The sequence below is a fragment of the Mesoplodon densirostris genome, chromosome 13 (assembly GCF_025265405.1).
Source record: "Mesoplodon densirostris isolate mMesDen1 chromosome 13, mMesDen1 primary haplotype, whole genome shotgun sequence".
NCBI classification, from domain to species: Eukaryota; Metazoa; Chordata; class Mammalia; order Artiodactyla; family Ziphiidae; genus Mesoplodon; species Mesoplodon densirostris.
The window spans coordinates 8,723,548-8,742,989 of record NC_082673.1 but is presented as its reverse complement, the minus strand read 5'-3'; the positions used below and the strand labels follow the sequence as shown (position 1 = coordinate 8,742,989).

The 19,442-nt window shown below is 38.1% G+C and overlaps 1 protein-coding gene across 5 annotated transcripts in view; it reads left to right on the top strand.

Annotated features, from left to right (window-relative positions):
• Positions 1 to 19,442, top strand: part of ASPH (aspartate beta-hydroxylase) — a 229,628-nt gene that overhangs the window by 22,976 nt on the left and 187,210 nt on the right. For 3 of the 5 annotated variants that reach the window (XM_060116094.1, XM_060116095.1, XM_060116092.1), the window contains exons 2-4: positions 8,225 to 8,374; positions 9,801 to 9,845; positions 11,544 to 11,612. In XM_060116094.1, coding sequence (XP_059972077.1) covers positions 8,225 to 8,374; positions 9,801 to 9,845; positions 11,544 to 11,612 — 264 coding nt within the window. Of the gene's footprint in view, positions 1 to 8,224; positions 8,375 to 9,800; positions 9,846 to 11,543; positions 11,613 to 16,086; positions 16,347 to 19,442 lie in introns of those variants that run through there. The other 2 variants (XM_060116096.1, XM_060116093.1) reach the window with 2 other exon arrangements.

The following is a 19,442-nucleotide window of genomic DNA, read 5'->3' as shown; positions in this document are numbered from 1 at the left end:
GAGCGTGGCTGCCGTTAAGCGATACAGCCACACAGCCTGTCCCAAAGCTTCATTGTAAATCACATTGTTAGACTGTCCGGTGACCAAAGCCCCCAAGCAAACAAATCACTCTTGTCAGGCAGGACATGCCAGGGACCTCCAAGCAGGCAAGGGCAAAAGCCAGAGCTCAAGTTTAATTCTTCACTATGCAATTCACAATTGCAGCTATTCTTGCTTTTTATTATTTTTAAAATCAGGTTCATTATTATTAATTTATTTAGTACAGCGTTGTTGGCTGTCCCCCAAAAATGTAGTATGATGCGTAATTGCATCAGCTTTGTGCCCTATAAGTTTTTAAGACCCATATGCTTTGTAATTTACGTGTGAATTTTCCCTATATTTTGTGCTAATGTTTTTATTTACTCGCTGTCTTCCCGCCCTATTTGCATCTATAGGGCACTTTGTTGTAAACGCTGAATTCTTTTGCCCTAGAAAGCGGGGACTGGTGGAGAAGGATGGGGACTGGTGGGGAACCCATCTTTTGCTGTCTAGATGGGTTAAGGTGGAAGTGGGACGCAGCAGCAAATTGGTGATGGTCACACATGAAGGCTTTGTGACCTAGTCTCCTTGCCTTGGAATTAGAGCTAAAAGAGTAGGCTAGGCTTTTCTATTGTTTTTAGTTTTGGAAAAAAGAACTTTTGTTGTTGTTGTTTTTTAACAACTTTTCACCTCACCACCTCAGTTTCTGAATGGACACCACAACTTACTTTTTGGTTTTTAAAAATACATTTTTCGGGCTTCCCTGGTGGCGCAGTGGTTAAGAGTCCGCCTGCCGATGCAGGGGACACGGGTTCGTGCCCCGGTCCGGGAATATCCCACATGCCGCGGAGCAGCTGGGCCCGTGAGCCGTGGCCGCTGAGCCTGCACGTCCGGAGCCTGTGCTCCGCAACGGGAGAGGCCACAACAGTGAGAGGCCCGCGTACCGCAAAAAAAAAAAAAAAAAAAAAAAAAACATTTTTCCACACCAGGTTCAGCAGGAGACTGTCTGAATTTCAATACCATGCTAATAGCCGGCCACACAGATGAATGATTGACTAGGCTGGGGGTGTTTTTTCCTGTGAGACTAAGTCTTCTTTCTTTATTAAATTCTCTGTAGAAGGAATAACGGAGTTTAAAGAACTATCTCATTAGGCCTGGCGTGAGCTTTTGGAATTACCTCCCATTTCTATTATGTTTTTAGCTTCTTACCAGTGGAGTTTTGGCCCATCACAGATTCATAAGGTGGGGTTGATGGACCCGTGTTCCAATTCAGGTGTTCCCTTCTGCAGTGAATCAGAGGTGATACAGACAGAGGCACAAGCTAGGGCAGTGGTTCCCCAGCTTGGGGTTCCAAGGAATAATAAAGATTCAAAAAAATATCTGGAGGCTGATTTAGATAGCTGTTGCTCATATTTCTCTTTCCCTTATTTATCCTGATACAAATGAAAATGGCTTTCTCAGTTTTGTTTTACTAAATTCTAAAACCTACAGCAGCCCCTTGTCACTCCTCCAGCCACTCATGCCTTTTCCACGCAGGACCATTCAGGAGAGGTGTTAGGAGCATCAGGTGTCTGGCTGTTGGACCTGATGAATGGGCTACAACATCTTCGTGCTCAGGCCTTCTTATGTTCAAGCTGGGTGTCATTCACCCAAGATTGATCAATGAGGAATTTATCTGACACAGAGCAATGAAGACTTGGTCATGGGCCGATTTGGGTTCATCACCAGTACTTGGGAAGCCCTGGGCTTCTTTTTTGAAATATCTCATTCTTAATGATTTATAGGTCTTTTCCTCTTATGAATGAATTTTAGGATCATTAAATTCCTGGAGATGAGGAAACCTGAAGTGACGTGGCATTCGTTGGACCATTTTTTGTGTCCCTTTGCTCTCTTATTTCTGAAGTGTAGGCAGGAAGAGGTTTGATTACTCATATAATATCAAGGACTTGAGAAAGAATTTACCTACTTATTTAACAATTAGGTGCAGGGCAAATGTACATTAATGAACAAGGCAGGTTCAGTCCCTGGCTTCATGAAACTTGCATTCTGGAGTTAGAAAGAATTTAAGAAATTAATTATTGTAGTTGTCTAATTACCAATGAAAGAGCACTCTGAAGAAGTACATTCTACAATGAGAGTGTATTAGAAAATGTTTCCATTTAAGCCAAGTGGGAGGCGATAGCCAGGCTGGGACCACAGTGCTGCCATCCCAGGAAGAGGGAATGGTGGGTGCAGAGAGCCTGGGACTGGAAAGACCGTGGTGAGTTTTTTTGTGGCTGGAGTATCGACAGCTTGGGGAAAGGACACGAAACAAAAGCCGGAGTGATAGACTGCGGCCGTGTTGAGTAGGGTCTTAAAGGACACATTGTAGATTTTAATATTATTCTAAGAATACTGTAAAGCCATTGAGGGATTTTTAACAGGGTAGTGATACAATCAGATTTAAAAATTATTCTGGCTGATGTGGGGGGCACTAAAGGTTATGTTAAGGTATTGTAGTCGTCTAGGAAATGATGCTAACTTGGATTTAGATGATGTAGGAAAGAGGCAGAAATATGGGTCATTTGAGACAATTTCCCACTTTTTCACGGCATGGTGCATACAAAAGAAATGTTTAAAAATATCATGCTGGGGTCCATATAGGCAAGGATGACCCAAGTACTGAGGAGAATTCACATCTCGGCATAGTTGTTAGGTTGGTAGTGCTAGGAGAGCTGCAGGGATATTTCAGCAAGAATGAAGATGTGATTAGGAAGGTGAGTTAGGTTGGGTTTGTGGTAAGGTCCGTGGTGAGAATGTAAGGACTAGTGTGGGTATAGAATGGAAGGGAACAAGGTTACTGGGTGGATGAAGAAGTGAAGGAAAGAGAACCTGACACGTTGGCCACACAGCTGGACATGAAATCCCATGGTTATGGCTGGAATCGAGGTGAAGAAGGTTTCACTGAGGGGAGAGGTCACTCACTGCACACGGGTGAGGACAGTGATGGGGCAGGTGGAGGGTAGTATAATTGGACGGCATGGACCTTGGCGGAACAGGGTTCTGTTGATTTTTTCTTTTTTTAGGTGGTAAGGAATGATGGTCTGGAACTTGGTAAAAGCAAGAGCTCCTTTCCCCTGCTCCAGACCCTGAGAATTAGGGATGGCTCGTGCAGGCAGTAGTGCAGGGATTCTCTTTCTGTGTGGCCCCTAGACCAGCAGCACCAGATTACCTGGGAGCTTATTGGAAATACACATTCTCAGGCCCCTGTGCAGACCTACAGAATCGCAGACTCTGGGGTGGGCTCAGCAGCTGCTGCGACCAGTCCTCCAGGTGCCTCTGAAGTTTGAGCAGCACTTTTGATTGGGTGACTGGGGGAGTGGAGGGAGTCGTCGCTGTCAGGCCATGAGGACTCTGGTGGGTTTTCACCTGGTCAGGTTTGCAGGCAGGGAGAGCGCTGGACTCCGTGGACATAGATCTTGACTCTTGTGGTCTCTAGTGCTGTCAGGTTGAGAGTGATAGGGCACATTGCAGAAGTTTGGTCTTTGCTTGGACTTAGGAGTTTGCTATCAGTTTCAGCAGCTACTACAAGGAATAGGGAATACTACTGTGGTTCTCTTTGCTAGGGTTTTAAAAATATGACTGCAATATGCAAATTTTATTTATTGAAAAGCTTTTATAAACATTTCCCATCATGAAAATGAATTGTTATTATAAGAAGTAGTTACTTGCACATCAGGATTTCTTTTTCCTTAAGCACTGTGATGGGTTAAATGTTATTGCAGAGAGATTCATTCATCCTAATCGCCCTATCCAGAATAACAGGTACGCCATGATTGCAAAATGGAGGAGGGAAGAGATTTGATTGAAATAAGTGTAAAATTGTTGCAAAAAACAAAGGAGTAGGTTAACTCTAGGATGTGTGAATATGTGTGATAAAGATTTGTGGAGGAGGAATAATTGCAGCTGTGTGGAGGGAGCCTCCGTGGTGAGGCATACCCATACTTAGTAGCTGTGATTCTTGTCTCAGTTCAGTGTTTGGCCCCAGACCCAGAATTTAGGGTGCCGCTGGCCTTGTACAGGCCCATAAAGGGAAAGAGGAAACCCTAGCAGCCCCTGCAGTCTTGGTGGCAGGCTAGGATCATGAAAAGAGCTGTGACTTGGAGATGAGGAGACTTAGGCACGAGTCCAGATGGATTCAGTCAAAATGTGTTGCATGCATGACTTCAACAAATATTTGCACACCTCATTTGCGCCAAGACACTTTTTATGGGCAAGGAAATCGAGGCCCCAGAAGTTTCATGACTTCCCTCAAATCAAAGATAATGAAGCAGCTGGAACTGAATCCAGGTCTCCTAAGTCTGAAGCAGGCTACCCGCCGTGTAAGTGTGGTGGCTTGGTTTCCAGTGCTCCCAAGAAGGGCCTCTTGTCACATTCCCTCTCCCTCTGAAAACAACAAAAGAAGCTTCTGTAATATTTGTCTAGTCAACTTGTGTGCTGGTTGGTCATCTGTCTTAAACCCCTGTCAACAGATGATTCATTCTTCAACATTTTAGCAGGCGCCGACTTCAGTGGGACAGATCTTGAGGAAAGGAATGGCTCTTGGTCAGAACACCTGAGACCCTGGTCAGTTTTGATCAGTTGTCCCACCTGCCCTGTTCACTGTGTCCCAGCTCTGAGCCATCAAATATTGGTATCTTAGGTTGCTGACTCCTTTTCAGAACATGTAACTGTTTCATCTGCATGTGAGGCATTGTTCGACTGAAAAAATTAAGACTCAGAAAGAACTTTGAAAGGTTGCCTCCCCACTCTGGATACAATTTGTGCTAGATTAATTTAGTGTAACGGATCAGAGCTCTGATGAATTCTGTGAGCTGCCAATCTTAGATCAGTGGATAAATTGAGCTGGTTGTATTTCCCCAAAGAGAATATTTGGAGAGGGGACTGGAGGGAAGGTGAAGAAAATCAGAACGTGGTTGTACGGTGGCTTTCCAGTTCCCTGAGATAGTGTTTCCTAGATGATACTCTTACTGATGAAGAGTTCCTGCTTTCCCTGTCTGCTCACTCCATGCTTCCTTCACAGCTCTCTCTCTCTCCTTCTCTAGGGAAACATTTTTGTTTTGGGGGGGCCATGCCACTCGGCTTGTGGGATCTTAGTTCCCTGACCAGGGATCAAACCCGGGCCCCCGCAGCGAAAGCACCAAGTCCTAACCACGGAAAACCCTAGGGAAAAAGTTTTTGATTGTTGCTTTAGTTTTGCTGTTGAGGGAATTAGTCTGGGGATGGTAATGCCTGTGAATCAGAATTCTAAAGCATTAATCCATTTCTTACCATTTAGGGTTCTGTTTCATTCAAACAAACTATGTAATGGACTTTTCATATAGGCATTTGATTAGATTAGATTAGATTGTTGCAGGGCCTGGGACCCACATTTTACAGCAAGACTTGTTTCAGTTTTGAATGATTTGGTACTTGTGCTAAAACCATTCAAGACTGATTCCAAAAACACCCAAACTGGCAGTGTATTTGTTCCATTTTTTTTTCAGCATGCCTGATATTTTTTAGGGTTTGGAACTGGGGGATAGGACCAACCCAGAAAGGAATCCCAGCAGTGGGAGAAAGGCTGTCTGACTGTTAGCAGAGAGAGTATTTCAGCCTGAGTGATTAGCAGTATTTGGCCATGAGGAAGAGGCCTCTAAAAATAACTGGTGAGCAGAGTTTGCAGTCAGGTCCAATTTCAGTTCTAGAGGCCTTGCCCAAGGAGCTGTTGGCCAGTCCACAGCTCTAGTAACGAAGGGCCTGTGGTGTGCCTGATACCTGCTCATAGGGCTTTGGTTTTTTTCTTCCATATATATTATTAATGGATTGAAGAAATCAAAATGGCAGAAGGTAAAGGTGTATTTTTATTGTTTGGGTTAAAAGTGACTTGGGATCTAGCCGACAGTTTTTAGCTTGGTTTTCAGTTGTGCACTGTTCAAATATTTTTGGCTAAGTGCTTTGACTGCATCTTCTACGTTTTCTATTTTGAACTTCTGGAGACCTCGATATTTCAAAATAGTTTAATTTTTCATGGACTAATCTGTCTGTAATATGAATATTAAGTTTTAGTGTCTTAACTTAGAATATCTTTTATTGTATCGTACTACCAGAGACCACATTTTACAAACTTCAGAAAAATAAACATGTGGTCTCTCTTGGTCTTTAGACGTTAATTACAGTGAACTTAAAGAATTGTGTGCGTTCAGATCTCATGTAAAATTATAGGAAACTTAAGGGCTTTATAAGTCCCTTCTTGTATTAGTGAGCACACTTAGTTGGCTCAAGCAGAGACTTACCATATGTGGAAATGGACCTAATTTTTGTGAAGCAGGCAATAAATGCAAAGAAAAGACATTGGGATTTTATTTTGTTTTTCAAATCAAATCATTAACCTTCAAGTGTTCTTTAATGATGTGTTGATTTACATTTTTGTATGTGTTTGTTTTTGCTTTTCTTTGTAAGTTAAGATTGTCTTTTCATTTAATTGAAGGCAAGCTATATTGGCTCATTATATTGAAAATGTATTTAAGAAAAATAAAATAGACATATTAAAGACTGCTTCCAACTCTCAGCTGCCCGAGCAGCCGCTGGAAGGATTCTATTATTAGTATAGAGAGTATGAGTATCTCTGCTTTGAACACTGTTTTAAATAAATGGTTAGAATGGCTTACTTGACTTTTCTGATAAAGTGGCTCGTGGAGCTGTGAAGAAGAATATGAGATATCTATCGGACTTTCAGTTCTTTTAGAAGGCATTTCTCCTCTTCTGCATGGATCGCTTAACGTACGTCGTGAGGCAAAGTCAGCTGTTACTTCTGACCCACTTTTAACAGTTCATGGCTCCTAAAGGGTGACATTTTGTAATGTAGAAAAATTATCAGTTTGATGAATTACTTTTATGGTTTTTTAAAACTTTAAATGAATAGAATTTGTGTATAAATATGAACTCACCAGCATAATGCCTACCAAATCTCATAAATGGTTATTTGTAATTCACTTAGTTGTACTTCCAGTTAAGTAACTGACTAGTGCTCAGGTGCTGGGGGTGCATCTTCTATTTTCCCTTTTCTAACCAAATAAATAAAATTTCCGATGGTCCCTAGCCCAGTCTTCATTTTGGGGAGACTCATTCCATTGATCACCATGGTAATTTTCTGTGTTTGGTAGTATGTGAGAGTGTTTTCTGACTTGATGGGTCAACGTGGAAAAAAAATGAATCACATAGTTCTTGCCATATTCTTAACCCTCATTAAAAAAAAATCTTTTTGATTAATCCCTGGGACTATAGGTTGACTATGGAGCCAGAAATGAAATGAAAATTCTTAGATTTATTCTGATTTTAGAAAAGAGGGACAACTACTAAATGTTCTTCCAGAATATGTTTGGAACACAGTACTGGTTTCAGGTGTGCTTGGGGAGTTTTAAACTCTCTCAAAGGGTTTATCTTACTCTGCTTTTTTCAGTTTAGTTGGACAGAAACTGATCTGCCCTTTGGGACTAGGTACACCATATTTACAAAGTGACATATCAAGAGTGTGCTATTTAGTGTCAATTAAAAAGTTTCCCCTAGGGCTTCCCTGGTGGCGCAGTGGTTGAGAGTCCGCCTGCGATGCAGGGGACACGGGTTCGTGCCTTGGTCCGGGAGGATCCCACGTGCCGCGGAGCGGCTGGGCCCGTGAGCCATGGCCGCTGAGCCTGCACGTCCGGAGCCTGTGCTCCGCAACGGGAGAGGCCACAGCAGTGAGAGGCCCGCGTACCGCCAAAAAAAAAAAAAAAAAAAAAGGCTTTGGCTACATTTATGATCTCTTTAAGTTGTTGATATGCTCAGAACTTTGAAGGAGGTTATATTTATTTTAGGTCGTTTAGATAAAGAACTTGGAAGGAATACACATATCAATTTTTATTTTAAAAAAATCGCTAGCCCATTAGTAGTTTATTTCTTTCGTTACTTAGAAGTTAGGGTCATACATATGTGGTATTGAGGCTAAGCATAGTCTTTTCCATTTTAAAAATCTTTATTTTGTGTAACATGATTTAAGAATTTAACTGAAAACTATTGATAGTTTTGAAGTGATTTACCATTGGAAGTACTCTCAAATTCCTGGAGAAATATTTCAGTGAAAAGAGGTTCAATAAAGTGTTTTCTTCTTATATAATGACATTGTCCGTCTGTTTTATTTTTTTAACAGAGACAAAGCATGGAGGACACAAGAATGGGAGGAAAGGAGGACTTTCTGGAAGTTCGTTTTTCACGTGGTTTATGGTCATTGCGTTGCTCGGAGTCTGGACATCGGTAGCCGTGGTCTGGTTTGATCTTGTTGATTACGAGGAAGTGCTAGGTAAGGATATTCATATTGTTTCTTATTGGTGCTGTCAATTCTGTAGCCTCTCAGTGGTTCTCAGTAGGGAAGGAACAAAAGGGGGTGCTATCAGGGTTACCTTGCTGTGGTACTTTCAACTTCTTTGAACATGATCTGTCATAGAAAAAAATAAGCTTTATATTGTCTATATATCACTCCAAAAAGCTTTAACAGTACGTACTCTTGCAACATGCAGTACTCTATAATTTCTATTCTATTTTGTTGTATTATGAATTTTTAAAATACTGGTCAGGAGCCACTGAATTTATTTAAGGACCCATGAGTGGATCATAAACACAATTTGCAAGACCCTGCCTTAAAGAGAGCATTTCCAAGCACACGCCTCTGTGTCCTTGTTGGAACTGTTGTGTGTGGATGTGAGTGTGTGTGTGCGTGCACGTGCATGTGTACATGTGGCCTGTAGGATGTTCTGAGGAAGTTGCTGTGTTATTTCTGATAGTTGTCTTCCTTTCCTCTCCATTTCCTTTTCTCTCCCCATAATCACTGCAGTTTTTCACGGTTTTTTACATTAATGATTCTTTATAATTTTTGGAGTCATACTTTTTTTTTGTTTCACCTGACCAAGTCTCTTTTTGTAATTGAGATAAAATTCAATACTGTAAATATGTAAACATGTACAGTTCACTGTTTTTTAACATATAATTTTGTGCTGTCATCATTATTAATTTCAGAATATTTCCGTCCCCCCTTCTTCTTGTCTCCTGGCAAGCACTAATACCCTCGGTGTATTGGCCTATCCCGGACATTTCATATAAATGGAATCATACAATACGTGGCCCTTTGTGTCTGTTGTTTTGCGCTTAGTGTAATGTTTTCAAGGTTTGGTACTTACTCCACTTTGTGGATGAATTATGTTCCATCGTATGGATTCACCACATTTTGCTCATCCATTCATCATTGACGGACATAGGGGTTATTTCCACTTTTTGGCTGTTGTGAGTAAATGGCCTTCCTTTCTAATAATCCAGCGAAAGATGTGGACCTTTTCACTGAAAAAAATGCACACTTTTCTCTGTATGTACAGTGTCGCAGAGAAAATGCCCTCCCTTCCATAGACCGTTCTGCACTTTTGCTTTACTTATTAGACTATAGCCAGCCATCTTTCTGGGGGGAAAGGCAAAGAATAACAAAACACATGTAATCTGCCCTTTGTTAAAGCTTCTTATTTTTATTATTGTACTTCGAGGAAGGTGTCTCCGGGTAGATTGGTAAGAGTGATAGAGGAAGAATTTTAGTTTGGAGATGAACTTCTGAGTAGATCTGTGCTTTTGTTAACTTATGTTGATGATGTTGCGAAGCAAAGTCTATTAGACAAAAGAAGAGATTTAAAAGATGTGTACATTTAAGCTCAAGTAACAATTTTCGTGTTTTTGTATGCATGCAGCCAAAGCAAAGGACTTCCGTTATAACTTATCAGAGGTACTTCAAGGTAGGCTATTGGAGATGCATTTTAAGTCTACTTGTGTTAGTCTCTAAAACCTCATCCTTGGGCTACTATTTTAGTTCATCCTTGGGCTACTATTTTAGTTATCACCTGCATCAGAGAATGTAAGTGGTAGGACCGATTTTCCCTCTTAAATTTGTGAGAAAGTATAGTATTTTCTATCTTTTTATTGTTATTTGAACTCTGTGCTATACGTGGCCTCAACTGCAGACCAACGCTTTTCACTTATATTTTCTTAGCTATAGAAATGATAACTTCCTTATCTCTACATTATTATTGTTATTGTCATTTTCAACGTGTATGTGCTTTGTCAATCAGACTTCTGCATAGCAGGTTAACAATATTTTCCTAAGTGGAACAAGGGCTCTGGGAGGGTCCAGGTTGGTCATAGCAACTCTCCTCCCAAAGCTCTTCCTGCTGTTGTGCCATGTTTTAACTTCCTTTTTTTTTTTTAACATCTTTATTGGAGTTAACTTAGTTTTTATTAAAAAATGGTGGCAGTAAGGAGGGAAAGTGGCAGTTGGTGGTGGTGGGATGAACTGGGAGATTGGAATTGACATATATACACGAACGTGTATAAAATAGATAACTAATAAGAACCTGCTGTATAAAAAAATAAATAAAATTCTAAAATTCAAAAACAATAAGTAAAAATAAAAATAAAAGCATTGCTTAAACAAACAGGCAAAAATCGTGGCAGCGCTGCCAACTGGTCTTTTAGTACGGAGGCTGTATTTGTAAATGTGGTTTAAATATTGCTATTTAAAATATTGTTGTTTAAACTGTTAAATTAATAAGTCTCTTCACAGCCATTGTCCAATGATGAATTATAAACTGTGTTGATTTTAGGATGTTTTTAGGGAACTGAATGTATTTGACTTATATTTGAAATGCTGAACAGTGCTCTGAGATGATCAAGTTAAAATACACATTTACTATTCTTGAAGGAGGACGTCTCTGCTAGTATTGTCTTCCCAGCTTGTCTGTTCGAAGCCTTATTTTTTTTCTTAGTAGTAGGTGGCCAGTGCTAATTACATTTTTAAGTAGGATAAGTGTAAGTTTTCCTTTGTAGTTTCGAAAAGCCAGTTTTGCATACTTTATTTCCAGAAGTCTGTTTTTAAAGGTTGATTCATGACGCTTCTGTCATAAATCATTATTATGAAACGTAAAATTAATCATCCTCTTATTTTTAGTACTTATACTCGATGTTAATTATATGTGGTCTTTATTTGAGGCTCAGTGTGTGTTCTTTTGTTTTGAATATTAATGGTATGAGGAACTTCTGTACTTTAGAAACATTAAATTTCATGTAACTTAGAAATGGATCTGTATTATTCCTTATATATGTTGAAAATTTTACCTAAACCATTTTTAGCAGTAAAGTTAAAAAGAAACTACCCTGAAATGATTAAATCTCAGGGTATTGTTAAGCCCTTAAAGAAAATGTTATCTGAGTTATATTTCTTAGATTTGTTAGGTGAATATTTCCTCAATCTCTAAGTGAACTGCCTTCATTTTTAAGTGAGATTATCGTTAGCACGGCTTTTAAGGATGCAAGGAGCAAAGAGTTGCATTGATTGGTTGCATTAATGGCCGATATGCAGGACTGTAAGAAATAGTAACACCTTATTAAATTTGTTTTTCCTTTTGTTCCCATATCCGTCTTTCCTTCCCCTCTTGTAGGAAAACTGGGAATCTATGATGCTGATGGTGATGGAGATTTTGATGTAGATGATGCCAAAGTTTTATTAGGCAAGTACACATTTTTTTTTTTTTAATTAGTGGTGCTAAAATGTTGGAAGCAAAATAATATTGGGTTGGCCAAATGAACCTTTTGGCCAACCCAGTATTTTAGCTTTAGTAATGTTTGTGTCAGTCATTTCCATTTTATGAAAGATATTTTCCCACTTAAATCATTTATTTCATTCTTGTTGGGATGTTGAATGGCTTAATTATTTTTCTATAAACTCTCACATTTCAATTTACTGTTACAAATGGATAAGTATGTAGCTCCTGCACAGATATTATAAGTAATATAATTTCATATGTGTTTTTAGATTTAAAGCACTTTATATTCTGAACTTAACATTTGAACATGTAGATAATGTCCTAGTCTGTTTTCACATGTGGTAATGGCGACCGTTCTTTAGCATCATTTGACATAATTCAACATCCATTTGAAAATGTAAATTTCTGAAGGCTTACATAAATTCATTCTGAAATAAAATAGTGGTAGTAAACATCTTATAATGTCCTATGACTATTTGAAAGGTAACATTAAAATATAAACTAGTAGTCTTTGGCCAGGTTTCTTGATTAAGTCTTGGACCCTTCTCTTTTATAAACATAATTACCCGTCTTTATCATTGAGATTTTTTTTATAATAAAGATGTGATATTCCTTCATTTAATTTTAAAATACTCTCATGCTAGAAAGGATGGTGCTAATTTTAATATGCAAATTTTATATGATCTGGCCTGGTGAGATATTATTTCTGCTTGTTAAACAGCATCCTTTCCTTTGTTTTACTATGTAGCGTAATATGCATTAAAACATCTTATACTAAAGTCATTAGAAAAATAACAAATATGGCAAGGTTTACATACTAAGCTTAATAGAATAATGGCACAGATTCTCCCTAGACACACAATTTTGTGTATATTTTATGGATATGAAAAAAATGGGAGATACATCTGTATTGAAATGTAATAAAACTTAATTTTGACATTGCTTTCTTGTTACTGCTCAGTGAGAACTATATTTGCTACTTAACAGTGAAAGCTTCCTATACCCATGAAATTTCTTTTCCTGTCTTAACCGTAATAGAATTTTTTATATAATTTTGTCATTATATACCTAAATTTGGGTTTCTATAAATATGGTAAGTTCTCAGAAGACTATAATCCTAGGCATGCGTACGAAAGAAGATTATATAGACCTTATTTCAGAATGATGCTAATTTGCTTGCCTATAAATGGTTTATTACTTCATTTTGTTACTTTTCTTTAAATGACAGATTCTGAATAGAAAAGCTTTTTATTTAAAAAATAACTTCATGTGAGCCGTTTCCTTATTCTTAGAAATAATATTACTTATCTACTGTATTTTGTTGATTTTTTTAAGGGGGGAGGTGCTTAAAATCAGCTATCTGGTCTGTCAGGAAATGTCAACTATTGAAAATTAAAACATGTTACTTCTACAGCACACATTGATTTCTATTGCAAACTTACATTAATAACTTGATTTTTAGTATTTTAGATTTCAAACATTTATTCCCCTTAATATTTTTAAGCAACCGTTAAGAGTTTAATGAATTGTAATTTAGAACATTGCTATTTGTGGGTAGCCACGTATGTGGTATGGGCAAATGGTAACTTGTTCCTTTTGCAAGAATCATATACTTGGAGACAGAACTCAGTTGGTGAATCTGAGTGTTCACTTGGTAATTTGACTATTAAATGCCCAAAGGCTAAGATAAACTATTTTACCATGTGTATGTACAAATTCGCAGTTGGCTTGTGGTTTGGTAAAGATGAAAGAAACTAATGTAAGCTGTTTGTCCTCTGACCTTATTCTGTAGTGTTTGAATTACTCTCTGCATGAAATACAACCTTGATGGGAACTGAATTTTATGACTAAGGTTCTTTTCTACTTTGTGAGGTTATTGTAGCCTAGTTGTGCCTCTATTACTGGTGGATGGTTGCAAGAACCAGGTGAAATTCTGGCCTTGCTGGGCTCTGTATGTTCAGGGAGAGATTATGGGGGAGCAGATTCAGTGAGTACATACCCCAAAAGGAGCCAGATCTCTAGGGTACGTTCTCATCGGAGAAGCAGTTCAAGGGTAAGGGCCTTGGATTAAGGCAGAGGGAATCCCTGGGGAGGGATGAAAGTAGAAAGTTGGAGATTGGGTGAGAGCTTGGCAGGGCAGGTGTGGTAATAGCTATGCTGAACTTCCATAGGTTTGGATTTATCTCATTAGTATTTCTTTCTGGAGTCTTAAATTTGCATATATCTAAATTTGATCAATTTGAGGAAATGTACACATTCATGTTTACATTTCTTTTACATTTCAAAGTTTGCTTTTCTTATGAACTATAAAGAGAATGAAATATGTGAGTAAATCAAGATCAGTAGCCATCATTAATTTTATTATTTCTGGCCATGGCCCTTACAATATACTTTGAAAATATTCTAAGCCTGGTCTTGTTTACATTCCTTCCTACTTTTGTGGCCAAATTATCTAAAATAAAATGTCCTTGATTTTGGTTTGGATGATTGAAAGCTACATTGTCTCATAATGTATTCTTTGAAAACTTGTTTTCCAAATAAATCAATAGGAAAGAGGACTAAATTCTGAGTAACATTTTCTTAGAGTAACACCACCTGTGGATTACATAGTTATCCTTTTGCCCTGTGACTGACATCTAGCTGGCATCAGGTATGGCCAGAGAACAAAAGGGAAGGCAATCCCTAGAGCCTTGACAAACATTTGTAGACTTGACAGATGCCTGAGTGAGCAGGAGGGAAGGGAGGGCTGGATCTTGCCCAAAGGCAGGCACATGCTGCTCTCCGGTTCAGGCCTTCTCTTAGAGGTTAGGGAATTATAAATCCAGAACATATTTTCTTTTTCTCTTTGGACTAGTACTTTTGTCTTAAGAACCACAAAAATGTTGCATAGTTGGGTAATCAGTTTTGCTCAAATACTTTTGCATATTTGTTGCATACTTCATCCTGTCATGCTGAAGGGTGGTAAAGTTTTATATTTTATATTCAATACTTGGAAGTACTTGTATTAGAAAATGGAGAAAAAGAAAAATGTTTATTCTAAATATACAGCTGTAGAGTTTTTGGACAAGAAGAAGAAATAGTGTTATTCCCACAGGGGCTTGGGTGGGAATACAGATCTCTGTTCACGGCACTTGTCAACTGTTCAGTTCAGTGAAGAAACATGCTGGGTTGGTCAAAAAATAATTTAAATACCTACTGAAGTTTGTGGGGTTTTTCCCCCCCAATGCATGAAGAATGGCACAATGTAGTTCTTCTATGGACTAATGTGGGGAAAATTCACTATAATCTTTAACATTAAACTAGTTGTCTTATTATTATCCCTTACCTGCCAATCTTGATTGCTGTGTGGACAAATTCTGTGTTGTCAAAGCCAGAAATACCAGATTAGGTGGTTATAATCCGAAAAGCTCTAAAATCATAGAAGTGCATTATTTCTTACAGCCTGTCTTTTTTTTTTTTTCTCCTCAAAATTATGGAACTTACTGTATAGAACTTGACAGTTCTATTGGTGGACTTTGATACCTACTGGACCCAAGAGACCAGTCTTACCCAAAGCCAAGTTCCTCACAGGAAAAAAACAAATGATAAAAACGATATATACACTGCTTTCTTTCCATATGGGGGTCTGGGATCTTTGCAGTAGAAGCTAGTTTCGTGAGCTGATAGGGAGAGAACTCTGGAATGTTTCTGTTGCAGGTGACTGGCCTTGATCACATCTCATATTGGTATGCTGAGCGAATTGTTATTAATAGCTGACTCTTATTATTGGTCAGAATGACAGGACCACAAGTCAGTAACCAGAGCATTATAAAGCTAACATTTTCTAGTTTTAAAATTTAAGTTGTTTATCTGGTATAATTTGAGCACGTTGGTGCCCATCTGTGGAGGCTGAACAGTTACCCTGCTAGTCATATTAATTCCAGAGTTTCCTAAACTAACTCCAGCTCCTAAAGGGAAAAGTTTGAGGAAATGAACATTTCTATCTTCAGTGAATATTTATTGATATATGTAAATGTTTGTATAATCAACTCTCGATAATATCTGGGTGCTACATGAGCAAGTGTGGGGCTTGTCGGAAGTGTCTTTTTATCCTCATACTACTTTTACTTACTTTTCCCGTTGAAGTTGGTCAGTCTATTTTGGCTGATTCAATTTTGTGGTATTTTTGGCTCTCAATTCTCTGATGAGAGAAAGGCAAACCCGGTTAGGGGCTGGTAGGAAGGCTGAGGATTGGTCAAATTGCTTTTCCTTCAGTCCATATGATTGAGAGTTGATTGTAAGGTGTGCATCTTAACCGATTTCTTTATTTTCCAAACTTTTCTGTAAACTTCCTTGACCATGATGCACATCCTTTTTGAGATCACTCTTCCTCAACTTCTTTTTTCCACCTAACTGCTCTCCTTATTTTCTCTTTCTCTCTTCCTTTATTCTTATGTAGGCCTGACCAAAGATGGCAGTAATGAAAATATTGATTCTCTTGAGGAAGTCCTTAATATTTTAGCAGAGGAAAGTTCAGATTGGTTTTATGGTTTCCTCTCATTTCTCTATGATATAATGACTCCTTTTGAAATGCTAGAAGAAGAAGAAGAAGAAAGCGAGACCACAGATGGTGTTGATGGTACGTCACAGAATGAAGGGGTTCAGGGAAAGACTTGTGTCATCTTGGATTTACATAACCAGTAACTTTGATGCAGGGACTGAAGTCACTGGCTTGTGAACCCCCGAAGCAATCTCCTTTTTCTTTCTTTCCTTTGCTCATCCAGGGCTTAACATGCAGTGGGGCAGCTGTGATCGGACAATACAAGGCAATTGTGTGATCTTTTCCCCAGTACAGCGCCTAGCTAGTCCCTTGCTTGGCTTTCCCACTTGAGGAAAGCGGTACCCCTCATTCTCCTACTGGTCCACAAAGTGCATTGAGAATGATGTTCTTGGTAGTATAATTGGTTTCTGTATCGTTTTGTTTCAACTCATGTACTCGGTGAACTAAATTCAGAAACTTAATCGCCAATTGTTTTGTGATTAACCCTTGCTGCTTGTCCTTCTAACACGCTATTCATTAAGATGATTATAGTGGAATTAATTATAAAAATATTTCTAGCATGATTCATAAATTCAGTGCTTCTCTGTTGATCTTTAACATGACTGATGTGTAAAATGATGGTTCTTTAAAAGGCTGATTTTTTTTTTTAATTGTAATTTGTACAGGTTGATTTGTCAGACAGGTTAATACAAATTTCAGTGTAAAATTCTGTATTAATGGTGCTTTTAAAATAATTTGAAAATAACCTCATGTTTTTGCCTTAGGGTAGTTCAGTTACTGTATTCAGATAGTAGTGTGTCTGAATCTTTCTGTCTGTGAAAGCAAAATTTATTTTTAATTTCATTTCCAAATAGACATCCAGAGAAAGTAATTTGTATTTTTTTTAAAGGAGGCATATTACACAGGAAGGAACATGTGAATATGTTATCTTAAATAATGTTGTACATATTAAAATTATTCATCCTAAATAACGGTCTTTTTCCATTTTTTTCCTGTGTTACCTTATTAATTGGCCATCAACTTTGGCTTAGGTATAATATGATTTTTATATTTGTAAATTAAATTTATTAAAGTGGTAATTCTTTTTAGGAGAATCAATTTTTGCTGTTAGAAAACCTTAAAAACACCTGTGAATCAATTCATTTAAAATGAGTTTGTTTCAGTGATAGCAAAAACAATTGTATTAGACATATGTAACATGCATTTCTTAAAATGATATTTCATTCGTTTCCCACCTCAAACAAAGCTCTTATAGCTTAAGAGCGATAAGATCCAAGCAAGACCTTTGATTTCTTTTACCCTTTTTGGGAGTGGTGTTTCATGTTTTTACATCTCTTTGAGCCTCTGTGAAACTTAGCCTAGCTTTGGTTCTTTATAGAGCTTAAAATTGGAAAATATTTGCATTTTTAAACATTTTATTTAACTATGATAATTTCTACTTTTCAAATATTTATTCTTATTTTTCCCATTTAATCAAGTTGCTTTCAGAAAGTAGATTATTCACCCATTTTTTCAGAAGGGAATATGACAAATTTAGTTTCTTTTTTAGAGCTCGCTCTTGCTGTCAAAATGAGAGCCTGAAAGTAAAAGTCTCGAATCAGAACCCTGGAAGCACATCAATTTCCCCCTTGACTCAGCATTTACATGTGTCGGGAAAACTGTCCAATTTGCTAATCTTATTTTGAAAAAGCATTATTCAGTAGCTACTTTTGGAAATAGATACACGTGTTGTACATTGGACAGTGATCTCCTAATGCTTAAATAACTATTATAACCCTAGTTTGTCTTTTCCTGATTATTCAGGGACTATGTTTCATTCTGTTAATGTTTCTGACAGTCAAAAGCTTCTGATTTTGGAATGTTAATATTTTGGAACAAATGAGTATGATTTAATAATGTTCTTTCTGAAAGCTTATGCAGTCTTTGCCTGTATTTATCATGTCTTCCACTTTGAATCTGAGTACTGTGACATATCAGAGTTCATTAGGTTTAAATTCAAAAGCAGTCTTAGGCCTCACTCAGAGAAATTCTCTTAGACAGATGTCTGAGATTTGTTTTTTAAGCCAGTCTTGTTTCTTCATGCTTCATTGTTACTAACCCTAGAAGATGTTTGATCAGTTCATGAGAAGTAAATAATTAAATTTGTGTGTTAAAAATGTTTGGAATCATTAATTTCTCATCAGGCTCTGCTTTTTTGTCATGCTACTAATGCACATTTTATGTACAGAAATTAATTATGCTGTATTCTTGTAAGTGAAAAATAAGGATGTGAGATTATAATTTGCCATTTCTTTGGTATCCCTTCTGATCAGCCCTTTTGAAAAGCCTCTGATGAAGGTAAAATCCAGGTAGCTGGTGAACCCCTGACTTCTGTGACTGCCTTCAACTTGTGCCTAAGGCTTGCTTCGGTGAGAAAATAAAGTTATTTGCAGAACTGGTATAGAGTACTTTGAAGCTGACCAAAGTTGCTTTGCTTACATTTTATTTATTATGTATGTTACAATTCTTAATCTTCTAAGGCTTTATTGTGTAATTTTCTGTTCGATCATAGAAATATTTTCCTAGCTTGTGTCTTTTAAGCTTAGGAACTTAGTTAAAAAGGCAAACATGTAATCTGTATGTTTGAACGTTTATTTATGGTGAATTTTACATTGTACTGTATTTACTCTGCATTTCCAGAACCAAAGGCACTTTGAGGAATGTTCTCTGAGTTCCGATGGCCTTGTCTCCCCCGAGATGCCCTTCCTCAGACAAAACTGCTGTTTGTCCAATTGAAAAGGCGCCGGGTTCTCTGGAATTTGGTACCAAAACTAGGAAGTGGCACTCAGGGGACTTCTTTTCTGCACTTTAGTTTCTTTCAGCTCTTACTTCCCCTCGGATGTGAGGGATGAGGTGTAAGTCAGTTGGAGAGGTGTCTTCTGGGTGCTGATCTTATTAAATCCCTGAGGCCCAGCTGCCGGCTCACTGCGTCATGCAGATGCCTCGGGCATAATGCGCTGGGTGATATCCTGCTTTTTCACCTTGTACTTGATTCTTTATTCTAGAAATTACCTCCCTGGCTTATAGAGCTGTATCCAGACGCGTAAGAAAAACTGTTTTCTCTGCTTGAATTCTGGCGTGTTTTCATTTACAGTTAGCTAGACGAGGCAAAATGTTTCCTCGTTTGGCCTGATGTTTATAACTTTGGAGTATTAGTCAAGGCAGATAGAAGCATAGACAGTTATGAATTTGAACACCTGGCAATTATACCTTTG